Source organism: Macrobrachium rosenbergii, chromosome 41 (assembly GCF_040412425.1).
Source record: "Macrobrachium rosenbergii isolate ZJJX-2024 chromosome 41, ASM4041242v1, whole genome shotgun sequence".
Lineage (NCBI taxonomy): Eukaryota > Metazoa > Arthropoda > Malacostraca > Decapoda > Palaemonidae > Macrobrachium > Macrobrachium rosenbergii.
This window is the reverse complement of record NC_089781.1, coordinates 37,950,891-37,966,057: the sequence shown is the minus strand read 5'-3', so window position 1 is coordinate 37,966,057 and position 15,167 is coordinate 37,950,891. Positions and strand designations below refer to the sequence as shown.

Here is a 15,167-nt window from a genome sequence, read left to right as displayed (position 1 = left end):
GTGATACTGCGAACAATGTGAACAGGGTCTTCGAAATCTGAACTTACATGCTTCAGTGAAATGATTAAAATTACCACATTTTACACAACCTTTATGCAAATTTAATAAATAAATTTTAGCAGAAGGGGTGGCATACTTAGTACACTTGTAATTTAAATGATCACTGTCAGAAATACCGGCCTTAGAACAAAAATTACAAGCTTTGGCGGGAACAGTCTTAGTTTTAAGAGCCATGGTACTAGTCTTTTCCTGTAATGGCTTTGAATGAGCTACAACTTTATCCCTGACAGACAATTTACCTTTCGTCTGACCCTGTTCATACCTTTCACATGCTGTAAAGAAATTATCTACGATTTGCTTAAGTGATGGATGAGTCACATTAGTGATATGAACCAGATGAGACTTAAATCTATCATTCAGTGCAGACCAAACAAAATATCTAACAACCTCATCAACATCAATATGCAAATATTTGAAATTTTTTCAAATTTTGACTATATTTCTAAGTTCTGATAAGAAGACAAATACTTTTATATCTAGCCTCTCCTTCTTTGAGATTTAGACAAGTCAATTTCTTAATTACAGCAGACTTTCGTAATTCAGTTGAGGCAAATGCCTGAGTCAGTAAGTCTTTGGCATCGTTGTAACTTTGTTTGTCGGCCTCCAATGAACCAAGTAAACATTTAGCCCTACCTTCTACTTGTTGCTTCAAAAGTAAGAGCAAGTCCCTGTCTGGATAATTAAAACTCTGGGTCGTGGTTTCAAATTCTCTAATGAATCTCAAAAAATCCTCACCTTCCTTACTTTGGAATTTTGGCAGAGGGGCAGTGGGTTGCCTCAAAAGACTCCTAGCAATATCAGTAGTTAATGAAAGTGGAGGGCTTCCAGCATTTACACTTACATCCAACAAAGGCAAAATACCTGAAATTTTATCATGGTAAGACTGACACGCTGAAAGCTCAGCTTCCAAATCCTCTTCTCTAAATTCCCCTGAAAATTTTTGAGTCTGTATTTTAGAATCCAAGTCACTTAATCGCTTCCTATAATCCAGGAGAATACCTCGCTCAGATACTTTAGCAGTATTATCTAATGAAGGGTACTGCGAGGAACGGTTGGCACAATCTGTAACCTTTTTCCTAACAATCTTACGCTGACCAATTAGCACTACCAATTCAGCCATTATGACTACAAATAAACAAACAAGCACCAATATATAAAAAGTATAATCAATACAATACACAACGAAAATTTTCTAAACAAAATAGTGAACACCACTTAATACAAATAACGTTATTACGAAGCAAAAACCTCAAAGTAACGCGAGAAATGGGAGCACTCAAATACGTACTAAATTATTCGCAAAGGGATAAACAAACTATGAACCGCATAAATAGTCCACAAAGAACTTTAAATCAATTGCCAAGTAAACGATAAACTCACTTACGAATTCGTAAAAATAGTACACTGAACTCTTCTTAAACAGTAAAAAATGAATTAAAGAATTAAGCAAATTAAAGCCCCCCCCAGGTAGAAACCTCCAACACACCGCAATTCACGTCTTGTATCACGTACCTAACCTATAATGCTTTGTCCTATCACGGTCGCCATGCGCTGAATTTTAATTTACAAACACTGGGATTTCTATAAGGATAATTAAAATGTAAAAAAATTAAGTAATTTATTGTATTTGCTAAGTATCCTAATTCATCCAGGTGCTGATGCGGCAGCTAATACACAAGTTTGACCATCGTGAAGTAAGGGGAACCGCAGTAATTCAGCCTCTTCCAAATACCTTAAAATATTACCAAATGCCTAATTATATACTACACAACGATCGTATAAATATATATTTAAATCCAATTATTATGTGAAGCACGTTTAACACTTGGCATGTTGCATACCTTGGAAAACTTAAGTAAAATAAATATATATCCACAGTCCAAACTGGAGTCCACGTAGTACAATTTATGATATCCCTGAAAGGGTACGAAAACTCGTTACAAATTTGAAAGGTATGAAAAAATAAAACTTAATAAAGAAAGTAAGCGATGATAATTGGAAGGCAATTTTATATGGGATGGCATTATCCCTCTAAATGATTTCGGATTGACATAAAAAACTCCCCCTGAGTTTTACAGACCCACCGATATCATCCTGGGAAGAAGGTGAAGTACGTGTAGAGATAGACTGCGATGAAGGAAAGCTTCTTCCTGGTTGGGGTTAAACCGAGTTTACATGGCGATAATACTCTTCGTCACTTCAAAGGACATGTAGAAAGTGTTCTTCGTCACGTTAAATGGGTAGCTGTGCAATGTGTATTCTTATATCAAGAACAGGAGCTCGAGTAACTGAGTTACTAGACCCTTTGCGATGGAATGCTCCTTCGTGACTGGCTTAAGTTTCCGTCAACCTCAGGAAGAAAGCAAAGCATTAGTGGCTGGTTAGGTTAAAACCACAAAACGGTCGCCGGAAGGCAGTGAGCTGTTAACAACCAGGTTAAAAACGGTCGCCCAGTGACCAGGCAAATGAGCCATTTGTTAATCAACCAAGGGGTTCAGTTAAATACTTTTTCTGAAACTAAGCCCAACTGTCTTCCAGTGACCATGCTACTTAAAACACCAACCCGTTGGACAAATGCTGTCCATACAGAGGAATACAATGGAACACATGGGTAACGTGACCTCGAGGTCAAAGAGTGCCGCACTTGAAAGCTGGGGGCAATTACAATGCATAAATTTATGCACAATTCATAAATCCTGAAAAGAAAAATGGACAATGACCGACATGACAACATTCTGATACATGTACAAAAGAGACAGATACAAAATAAATTAATAACAGGTACAAATTTACATAGAAAGGCATGGCTGGTTCATGGCTGATTTTGCGTGACCCGATCTTATATTGAAAGAAAACGGGTCGCTCATCATAGAAGACTCACTCAGCGGAGACTTTCAAATGTAACACATGGGTAACGCTGATTAATCGAGGTATCTGCTGGGGTGTTGAAGAGTGCCGCGGCTCCACGAAGTCAGCTGGGGGTGCAGTGTGTAAGGGAGCAGCTGGCTGTGAGTGTGGCTGGTTGCTTTCAGGGGCTGCCACACGACCTCTTTTTGCAGCGGCCCAGCTGCGGGGGCGATGATTCCTGAGGAGGGCGCTGCGTGGCGCAGTCTGGTGTTTCCTCCAGGAGGGCGGGCTTGAAACGGTCGATCGACACCCAATTGTACTTTCAATGTAGGGTGAGGCGAAAGGCTTTGCTGTTCCTCTCAAGCACGTGAAAGGGCCCCCTGTAGGGTCTGGTTAGCAGGGGGGCAGACGGCATCGTCCCTGACGAAGACGTGGGTGGTGGAGGACAAGCCGGGAGGTGTAAAGGCGGTTGATCTGTCGGTATACGTCCGCTGGCAGGGGGCGAACTTCCCGATTATGTCGTGGAGCCTCTGGACTGACGGGTTGTGACGATCTTCCATGATGAGTTCGCCCGGGACCACGAGGGGCGACGTCTCCTGCTCCAGGAGGGCGTTGAGGGGTGTCGCCGACATCCTTCTTCAACAGTGCGGGCTTGAGGCGGTCTATCGACACCCAGTCGTTCTTCCCGTGGATGGCCAGCTGGAATACCTTTTTATTTCTCTCCAGCACGAGGAAGGGCCCCCTGTAGAGCCTGGTTAACGGTGGGAGGACGGCATCGTTCCTGACGAAGACGTGGGTGGTGGAGGACAGACCAGGAGGCATGAAGGGGGTCATCCCGTCGGTATACGTCCGCTGGCAGGGGGCGAACTTTCCGACTGTGTCATGGAGCCTCTGGACCGTCAGGTTGTGGCAATCCCCCATGATGAGTTCGCCCGGGACTACGAGAGACTCCCTGTAGACTTTTTCTGCTGCGGACGGGTCGCCACTGGCTCTGGGGGCGGTCCTCAGCCCGAGGAGGACCCAGGGCAGCTGGTACTTCCAATTCTCGGCGGTGCAGCAGGCCATGAGGGACGCCTTCAGGGGCCTGTGGAACCTTTCCACCAACCTGTTGGATGCAGGGTTTTAGGCGGTGGTGCTATGGTGAGTGGTTCCCAGCAGGCATGCCAGGGCGGTCCACAGCTTGGACAGGAAGGCTTGGCCCCTGTGCATTGTTATATGGTCCGGGACACTGAACTGGCTGATCCAGCTGGAGAGGAGGGCCTCAGCGCACGCACTGGAGGTGGCTTCTTCTTTAAGAGGTGCAAAAGAAATGAGCAGGAGAAAGGTACTGCTACTTTATTGGAGACGCAGGCCGTTTATATAGCGGCGGACTGACGTCACACTGAGGAATACAATGGAACCTTGGTGACCCGAGGTCAATTACACCTGACAATAATTACAATGCATAAATACAATTCATGTGAAAAGAAAAATGGACAATGACCGACATGACAACATTCTGATACAGGTACAAAAGAGACAGATACAAAATAAATTAATAACAGGTACAAATTTACATAGAAAGGCATGGCTGGTTTGATATGGCTGATTTTGCGTGACCCGATCCTATAGGAGCGGAATTGAAAGAACACGGGACGCTCATCATAGAATACTCACTCAGCGGAGACTTTACAAATACTCCCCCCCCCCCAACACGTGGGTAACGTCTGATTAATCGAGGTATCTGCTGGGGCATTGAAGAGTGCCGCGGCTCCATGAAGTCAGCTGGGGGGTGCAGTGTATAAGGGAGCTGCTGGCTGAGGGTGTGGCTGGTTGCTTTCAGGGGTGGCCACACGACCTTTTTTTGCGGCCCGGCTGTGGAGGCGACGGTTCCTGAGGAGGGCGCTGCATGGCACCGTCTGGTGTTTCCTCCAGGAAGGCGGGCTTGAGACAGTCAATCGACACCCAATCGTCCTTTCCGTGTAGGGTGAGGTGAAAGGCTTTGCTGTTCCTCTCAAGCACACGGAAGGGCCCCCCTGTAGGGTCTGGTTAGTGGGGACCGGACGGCATCGTCCCTGACGAAGACGTGGGTGGTGGAGGACAAGCCAGGAGGTGTGAAGGTGGTTGATCTGTCGGTATACGTCCGCTGGCAGGGGCGAACTTCCCGATTATGTCACGGAGCCTCTGGACTGACGGGTTATGATGATCTTCTGTGACGAGTTCGCCCTGGACCACGAGGGGCTCTCTGTAGATTTTCTCCGCTGCAGACGGGTTGCCGTTAGCTCTGGGGCAGTTCTCAGTCCGAGGAGGACCCAAGGCAGCTGGTATCTCCAATCCTCAGCTGTGGGGTTGTAGGCGGTGGTGGTGTGGTGAGATGTCCCCAGCAGGCATGCCAGGGCAGACCAGATCTCTGACAGGAAGGCTGGGCCCCTGTCGGTGGTGATGTGGTCCGGGACACCAAACCGGCTGATCCAGCTGGAGAGGAGGGCCTTGGCGCACGCACTGGCAGTGGCTTCCTGCATGGGCGTCGCCTCGGCCACCTGGTTGAGCGGTCGACGATCGTCAGGAGGTATCTGGCTCCACCTGATGGGGAAGAGGGCCTACGACGTCCGTGTGGATGTGGCTGAACCGCCTCCCAAGCTGGGGAAACTCGCCTACCCCTGACTCGGCGTGACAACCTATCTTGCTGGTTCGGTACTGGATGCATTTTCTCGCCCAGGCCCTGGCATCGTTCCGCATCCCGTGCCAGACGAACTTCTCTGTCAGGAGCTTGGCCGTTGTCCTGCCGGAGGGGTAGGACAGCCCGTGGATGACATCGAATACTAGGCGGCGGCGGGAGGCGGGCACCAGGGGGCGAGGCTGGCCAGTGCTTATGTTGCACAGGAGTTTTGGTCCCCCAGGAGCGAGGGTCACGTCCTTCCACTTTAGGGACGTGATGGCGGTGCGGTAGGCTGGAGTCTCTGGGTTGGTGGTCTGCTCCTGGGCCAGATCCTCGTAGTCGATCCCGAGCTGCACCGCATTGAGCTCGATTCTGAAGAGGGCATCTGCTACAGGATTCTTCCTGCCGGGAGGTATTTGATTGAGCAGGCGCAGAGTTCCCTGTCGAAGGCGCTGTAGCGGGCCTGCTGGGTGCGGGGAGCGGCGTGGAGTAGCGCATGATTCTTGGAGCGGGGGAAGGCACGGGCGGGATGTGCGGTAGGTAGATATCTGAGTCCGTGAAGTTCGCGGTTAACTGTACGTGAGAAGAAATGCCCGCATCCATGCTCATTCTTGCCCTCTTAATTGGAGTGGGGTACTCGCATCAGTACGTGCTTGGGAGCACGCCGTTTGGGTCTGCTAATGACGCTGGTGATTTGCCGACGAGAGTCAGCACACCCGAACGCTGGTTACAGCGCCGTACTTAGTCTGCTAGGGGCGTGGGGTAGTTCATGGATCCAAGACTAGGTCACCGTCTGAGTCCGCTAATGGCTCCGGGAACCACTCCGGGGTCACCACTTTAAGAGGTGCAAAAGAAATGAGCAGGAGAAAGGTACTGCTACTTTATTGGAGATGCAGGCCGTTTATATAGTGGCACCTTGACGTTACACAGAGGAATACAATGGAACCTCGGTGACCCAAGGTCAATTACACTTGACAATAATTACAATGCATAAATACAATTCATGTGAAAAGAAAAATGGACAATGACCAACATGACAACATTCTGATACATGTACAAAAGAGACAGATACAAAATAAATTAATAACAGGTACAAATTTACATAGAAAGGTATGGCTGGTCCGATATGGCAGATTTTGCGTGACCCGATCCTATAGGAGCAGAATTGAAAGAAAACGGGTCGCTCATCATAGAAGACTCACTCAGTGGAGACTTTACACTTCCATGGGTGTCGCTTCGGGCCACCTGGTGGAGTGGTCGACGACTGTCAGAAGATACCTGGCCCCACCTGATGGGGGAAGGGGGCCTACCACGTCTACATGGATGTGTCCGAAATGCCTTCCAGGCTGGGGGAAGTCGCCCACCCCTGACTCGGTGTGGCACCCTGCTTTGCTGGTCTGGCACTGGATGCACTGTCTCGCCCAGGTTGTCGCATCCTTCAGTATGCTGTGCCAGACGAACTTCTCTGCCAGCAGCTTGGCCGTCGTCCTGCCGGAGGGGTGGGACAGCCTGTGGATAATGTCGAAAACCAGACGGAGGCGGGTACCAGCTGGCGGGGGTGGCCAGTGCTTACGTCGCTCAGCAGTGTTGGCCCCCCATGGGCGAGGGGCACGTCCTTCCACTTGAGCGACGTGATGGCGGTGAGGTAAGCTGGAACCTCTGGGTCGGTGTCCTGCTCCCAGGCGAGGTCCTCATAGTTGATCCGGAGCTGCACTGCGTTGAGTTCGATCCTTGAGAGGGCGTCTGCTACAGGGTTCTTGCTGCCGGGAAGGTATTTGATGGTGCAGGTGAACTCCGCAATGGCCGCAAGATGCCGCTGCTACCTGGAGGACCATGCATCCCCCTGCTTTGTGAAGGCGTGGACCAGCGGCTGGTGGTCCATCCAAATGGTGAAGGGCTTGCCCTCCAGGAGGAACTTGAAGTGGCATACCGCCTGGTACACTGCGTAGAGTTCCCTGTCGAAGGTGCTGTAGCGGGACTCGGCAGGGCTGAGCTTCCTGCTGAAGAAGGCGATGGGCTGGGGGGCTCCAGTGATGACCTGTTCCAGGACAGCCCCACAGGCGACGTTGCTGGCATCCATTGTCAGCTGGAGGGGGGCGTTGGGGTCCTGGTGGGCCAAGGCGGTTGCCTTGGCAAGGGTGGCCTTCGTTAGGGAGAAGGCCCGCTGCTGGTTGGGGCCCCACACTAAGGCCTTCGGATACCCCTTCAGGATCTCCATCAGGGGGGACATGGTGTGTGCGGCCCTGGGGATGAACCTCCTGTAGTAGTTGACCATCCCAAGGAATTCTTGTACGGCCCTGACGGAGGTAGCGGTGGGGAACCTGGCAATGGCTTCGACCTTTGATGTGAGTGGGCGGACACCTCCCGGGGATACCTCGTGGCCCAGGAAGTCGACTCTTCCGACGCCGAAAGTGCATTTGTCGAGCCTGACGACGAGGCCGTTCTCCTGCAGGCGCTGCAGGATCTTCTGGATGTGTCGCAGGCGTTCTTTTTGGGATCTGGAAAAAATTAAAATGTCATCTACATAACCAACGCAGAAGTTCAGGTCCCCCAGGATTCTGTCCATCAGTCTCTGGAAAGTCGCCCCTGCGTTCCTCAGGCCAAAGGTGAAGGCGAAGACGTAGGACCTGAAGGGCGTGACGATGGCGGTTTTGGGAATGTTCTCTGGAGCTACTGGTACCTGGAAGTAGGATTTTAAAAGATCCAATTTAGAAAATATTTTGGCCCCGTGGAAAGAGGCCATGAGGTCTTGCATGTTTGGGAGAGGGTAGTGGTCTGGTTCTGTGGCATGGTTGAGTCTCCTGTAGTCGCCGCAGGGTCTCCAGGAGCCATCTGGTTTCTGCATCATGTGGAGGGGGGAGGCCCATGGGCTGGAGGCCTTTCTACATATGCCCATACGCTCCATCTCGGCGAAAGCGTCCTTGGCCTCTTGAAGGCGCCAAGGAGGAAACTTCCGGAACTTTGTGTGTGTCAGGGGGCCCTTCATCTTGATGTGGTGGTAAATTCCATGTTTGGCAGAGGCCCTGGGCGCCTGACGCAGTTCGGGCTTGAATACCTTGGGGAATTCCTTCAGAAGTAAGGCGTACTGGTGTGGAGCAACGGAACAGACGGTGGGCACGCTGGGGCCCATTGCCAGGGGAAGGGACTGGCAGGACTCTGTGTCCAGCAGGCGTTTGCGGCCGACGTCGACTGCCAGTTCGAATGGGGCCAGGAAGTCCACACCCAAGAGTGGGGTCCTCATGTCCGCGACAATGAGGCTCCACTTGTACCTCCGGCCAAGGATGGAGACCGACAGGAGCTTGGTGCCATAGGAGAGGATGGGGGACCCGTTGGCGGCCGTCAGGGAGGCAGCCGGGTCCGGCAGGTGCTTGCGGTCCTCTCCTGAAGGCAGGAACACTGACCGCATGGCCCCAGTGTCTATCAGCATCATCCTGCCGGAAACGGTGTCGCGGACGTATAAACCTACTGGTGCGAGGCTCTTGGGTGCTTCTGCTGCCATGGCAGCCTTTGCTGGTGGCTGCCACTTCCCCCGTTTTTTGGATGGGCGAAAAGGTTCTGCTGTGGTTTCCTCCGGCTGGAGGCAGTTGATGGGGTTTGTGGGCATGAACGCCCACTTCACTGCCCTCGTGGAGTCAGTCAGCTGCTGTGTCATTTTAATCAGGTCCTCGACCGGCAGGGTGTAGAGCTCCAAGATCTGGGCCCGAACTTCTGGGAGAAGCTGATGGAGGAAGATCTCCCTCGACAGGCTTATCTCCGTGTGCCTGCTGCTGCCACCCGTCCCGGGTAGGATGAGAAGGTCCTGGATGGCGTTCCACTACTCTAGGAGGTTCGAGTCGTGCCAGGTGTTGTTGGCAAGGTCGAGGGCATGGGTGGCTCTCTCAGAGACTGGCAGGGAGCAGGTCTCAATGACAGGCGCCTTCAGCTTCTGGTAGGTGGCAGGACTTGTGGCAGACACCCATGGGGCGATCTTCCTGTAATTACGATGTCTGCCTACAGCACTTCGTCGGTCAGGCCTGCCACCCTAAACTGCCCCTCGACCCTGTAGAGCCATGATGACGGGTTGTGGTGTGTGAACGGTGGCAGCTTTATGGTGAGAGCAGACCTTGGTTGGTCCGTCAGCAGGGGCAGCACGCGAGGAGCAGGTACTGGCATGGAGGAGCGCACGAGCCTTGGCGTGGGGGAGGGTGCGACGGATTTATGTTATCCTTCACATATACTAGATATTTGTTATAACTAAGCCAACAAAAAGTTTTATAGTGAAAGTAACATGAAGAAAGAAACCCCTAAGAACATTCTTAGCTTGCCTTATTTTAGTGATTTTGAAAACATAAAATCATTGTTAAAACCTTTTAATGTAAACCTCGTTTTTTCTTATAATAACACACTCAAAAGAATGTTAATAAAAAATAGACCTAGAGAAAACAACAACATAATATATAAAATTCCATGTTTGGATTGCCCCTCTTTTTATATTGGCCAATCTAGCAAAGATTTAGATGTACGTATTAAGCAACATAAGTATTCAGTCAAAACTGGACAAGCATCCAATGCTATATTCATTCATTTAAGTGAAAACTCTCACAGGATAAATTGGACTGAAAGTTCAGTGATTGCCAGATCAAAAGATTTCTCTTCAAGAAATCTATTGGAGTATGCTATTATCCAGCTTACTTCCAGTTGTAATTTTAATCTTAGCCCTGGCATGTATTATTTGGACCCCTGTATTAAAAAAATGTTCAAGAATGACGTAAAAGATAAAATCACTGACTTATTACAAGTTAGCTACTTGATATATATTTTCTATATATCCGTATGTTTAATATAATTTTTGTTATTTGTAAAAATGTTCATCTTGCAAAAAGTTATTATTGTTTACAAAAAAAAAGAGAATTATTGTGTTGTACTAAAAATTTTTAGGTGGTCAGTCAGGAACTTGTATAATCTTTTAATTGTCCTGTACCTGCTCCTGAACGGTTGATCCTAATCCTTTGTAAAAACCTCTCAAATATTTAATCCTGTTTTGGCAGTTCTACTAATTCTTCAATTGTGTTGGATTCCAGGTACATATGTTTCCTTTATAATCCCCCATCTGTCATTTATATGAGCTTTCTTTGTAAACATACTTTTATATTTCTTCAGTCTGCTAAGTAAAGGACATAGTGTCGAAAGGGCCTGCAGCACTCCAGTGTTTCCACCATCCTTCGTGGATTTTATCTTTATATATATATATATATATATATATATATATATATATATATATATATATATATATATATATATATATATATATATATATATGTATGTATGTATGTATGTATATATATATATATATATATATATATATATATATATATATATATATATATATATATATATATATATATATATATGTATATATGTATGTAATTACTTTGAATTCAAATGGTTTTTGATTGTTGATCAACTTATTATTGTTAAATTAATAAGAAGTTGATCAACAATTAAAAAGCCATAGAATTCAATGAAATTTCCATATTTCCATATATATATATATATATATATATATATATATATATATATATATATATATATATATATATGCAAATTTTGTTGAATTCTATGGCTTTTCAATTGTTAATCAACTTCTTATTATTGTCAAATTAATAAGTTGATCAACAATAAAAAAAAGCCATTGAATTCAACGAAATTTGCATATATATATATATATATATATATATATATATATATATATATATATATATATATATATATATATATATATATATATATATATATATATATATATATATATATATATATATATATATATATATATATATATATATATATATTTATATATATATATATAATACGTTGCTTTTTACTCAAACAACGTTGCAAAACGAAGATTTTGGGGAAGAAGAAAAATTTAGTTCATGAACCGTTAAATCTGAAAACGTTTTGATGTTGTTTAGGAATGTCGATGTTCGAATATTCATCGTAAACCTCAGTACGATCAATCTTCACTGTGAAATTTATCTTAAGATACCAGACAATTATTTCCTCAGCAATTTGTAAGATTTTCAAATATTATCCAAAAATTGCCGATATTTAAAACTTGCGATATTTTAGTTATTTACCAAATCTTGACATTTTAGGAACTGAAGAAATCGAATGATTAATGGACGGAAACGAAGAAAGTTTTCGAATGGATGTCAATAAAAGTATAAGGAACGTTTCCCCTTCGTAGTATTCCTCCAAATAAATAGAGGGTTGTCGCGCTTGACAATTCTGCCGCTAACTTCAACTGCTGGAAATCTAGGCCTCACTCTTTGCAATGAGTAACAAAAGTAAGTCAGAGTTTGGCTGTCAGATCTGTTTAGCATTAGAGGGCAGGGTAGCCCAGTTGCACTGCACAGGAAATGAAACTAGTCCAATTCTTGTCGCCTCTAGGTTAGGCTGCAGCCTCAGATCAGGGGAAGGCTACACTACAGAATCTAACTTGCCGTAGGCAGGTACCCTGAATATTATATCCCTGAGAGCTTTTTTTCCATATGCCTGCCAGATCCTTAATAGCCCATATAGGCATAGCGGCCTATCACGGGAATTTCTTTGCTAAACGACCGTTTGGTAGATATAAGCCGGCTGACCTAAGCTCTGATCATGGCGGGAGCCTAAAGGTAGAGATGAGTAACGTATGTTAGGCTAGGCCCAGGCTTTTTCCATTAGGTCATGGTCTGCTGAAACACTGATCAAAGGTGTTTCCAAAGGATGCATCCTGACCTAGCTTTTGCTGAACTTAACATGACCGAGGGTGTTGTGCCCTGGCCTGGTCAGCGGGGCAAAGGCCCTTTGGACTCCCCCAACATGATTGTCCAAAGCGAAGTGAATGGGCTGCGGGCAGATGTTCTGCAGAAATATTGTATGGCATTGTATTGCTGTCTAGGCTAGCCCAGTGCCACATCTATTGGTAATTCTATATATTAGCTCCGTGCCTGTTTTTACCTATTCAACTGGTTTTTTCTACACTTTTAGGGGTTCTGATACTGGCGGTGCATCTGTTTGTTGTCGGCCAAATGGAATGTCCCTTCGCCGTGTTTAGTACTGGCCCGGGGTGGTTGGGTACCCATACGTTAACAAGTTATTGCACTTGCCGAACAGGATGTGACCCGTTCGAAACAGACGTACCTGTGCTCTGTCTTGTGAAGATCGTGTATGGAAACCCCATGTTAGATGGGCTTCAGGGGTTAATTTTAGGTTAATTACAGTTGAGCGCCAAAAATTAAATGTAAATTCATAATCAGCCACCAAAAAACTGTAGAAAAAGTTTAAGTTAGAAGGCAGTTGCCACCGCAGAGCTACTATATAGTTCTACCTATTCCATTCCAAACTGGGAGCAACAGACAGCCAAAGATTGCCACTAACCTGGTAGCCTTTCTGGTGCTATTAATGCTCTTTTGGATTTGCCGTGCCATTTATAAGAGAACCTTGATAAAGGTTTTGAGATTAGAGTAATTCAGGTAGATTTTACTGCTGCTTTCAATTTAGGCTAGTAAATCACAAGGCACTTATTTATAAACTAAAGAATCTTGGAGTGGGTGGATATGTTTTAGGTTTACTTCAAGATTTCCATTCAGGTAGGCAGCAGCAAAAAAAAAAGTATATCTTAGTTTAACCAGACCACTGAGCTGATTAACAGCTCTCCTAGGGCTGGCCCAAAGGATTAGATTTATTTTTACGTGGCTAAGAACCAATTGGTTACCTAGCAACGGGATCTACAGCTTATTGTGGAATCTGAACCACATTATAGCGAGAAATGAATTTCTGTCACCAGAAACAAATTCCTCTTGTTCTTCACTGGCCGGTCGGAGATTTGAACTCGCGACCAATGAAGTGGTAGCTGAGAACGGAACCCACTCACCCAGCGAGGAACTTAGGCAGCAGCAAGTTACTGTTGATGGCATCTTAGCAAACCAAGACCTATTGTATCTGGAGTTCCATAGGGTAGTGTTCTTGTTCCACTGAAATTTTTAGTTCATACAAGTGACATGGTTGTTGTCCTGGGAGACGAGACTGTTCAGTATGTCGATGGTGCAACGTTTTTGTGTGTAGTAAAGTCTCTACTTACGAGAATTGAAGTTGCCCTTAGGCTCATTCGGGACATGGAGCTGATTAGTGAATGGTGTAGCCATTGGAGTGTGAGGCTTAACTCCAGTAAAATGAAAATGCTATTGATCAGGAGATCTCATACAGATTTTCTACCCCATTCTCCCCTTCAGGTGGATGGGACTCTGCTGAATGAGTCTGAAGCTTTCACTATTCTCAGTGTAACTTTTGACTCTCACACTCTCACCTTGCTTTTGAGAAACATCTAATGAAAGTGTCAGCTAGTGCCACACAGAAGTTAGGTATGATACTTAAGGCCTTTTATAATTATAACAGTAATAAAATCAGTGCAATCTGTTTTAGATCATTTGCTCTTCCTTTATGAGAATACTGTTCTCTGCTGTGGATGTCTGCTGCCAGAGATTTATCTCTTTTTAATAGTGTGGTTCATGGTGGTAGGTTTCTGTTTCCGAATACTGTATTAGCAGTTATGACTTGGACCATCAACGGGTGGTCTCTTGTCTCTTGTTTGTCCATTTTTCATAAGTTGTATTTTAACAGAGATCTTTCAAATTCCCAGTTGATCCCTGATCTCCTTTTGCTGAACAGCTGCACCAGTATGCAGTAAATGTGCCTCGCTGTCAAACTTCTCATTTCCAGAGGTCTTTTAGCCTATTCCTCACACTTTAGACTGTGGAACATTCTCCTTAAGGATGTTGTGCAGTTGGAACATCAAAAGTTCAAGTGAAGATGCACTGCATTACTACCCTAGAACAATACACTGTGCATTGTAATAATTTATTCATAGTTTTAATGATTTATTTATGAAATTTATTCATTTGTATTTTTTTTCCTTTCTAATAACTGATTTCCTCTTTCTATATTTTCAAGTACCTTCTGCTAATTTGTTCTAATGAACTCCATATTCTTTGGAAGCTTGAATTTCAAGTCATTGGCCCCTGTGGGCTTGTTCCATATGAATAGGGTTCATCCTCTGAATAATAATAATAATAATAATAATTATATTGTAATAATATTATTGTTATTAATTATTATTATTATTATTATTATTATTATTATTATTATTATTATTATTATTATTATAGTTTACCCAAAGGAGCCAGGATTGGTAGCAGAAGTGAAAACACCCAGGTTCTTGGAGTTAAAGCTCAGAACCTTTGTTCAGGAAGAATTCAGTAAAGTAAGCTATAATTCAGATCAGTGAAACAGAGGCATGATTAACTGATGCAATCACAACAGTATTAATAGCAATGCAGGTGTGAAGTACTCCTTTAATTACTATTATCGAAAACTCGAAATATAGGCTAGTTTTGAGTTTTAGAAGAGAATTTGCTTAGGCATAGGCTAAAGTCTTTTTAAGAAAAATCTATGGAAAAATTGCAATATTGACCTAGAGAGGCATTCAGAGTGTGGGTTGTGTCTACATCTTCATCTTTTTACCAAATCTGGGATTTGCACAAATGAGCCATGTAAAATGAATAGGTTTGTGATGAAACAAATGAGATTTGTTGTTCAA

At 45.2% G+C, this 15,167-nt stretch overlaps 1 protein-coding gene across 1 annotated transcript in view; it reads left to right on the top strand.

Annotated features, from left to right (window-relative positions):
* The first annotated feature begins 11,682 nt into the window (after positions 1-11,682).
* The window catches only part of LOC136827094 (uncharacterized), a 227,369-nt gene continuing 223,884 nt past the window's right edge, over positions 11,683-15,167 (top strand). Inside the window, exon 1 of the mRNA XM_067084850.1 lies at positions 11,683-11,874. Coding sequence (XP_066940951.1) covers positions 11,862-11,874 — 13 coding nt within the window. The 5' untranslated portion in view covers positions 11,683-11,861. The remainder of the gene's footprint in view (positions 11,875-15,167) is intronic.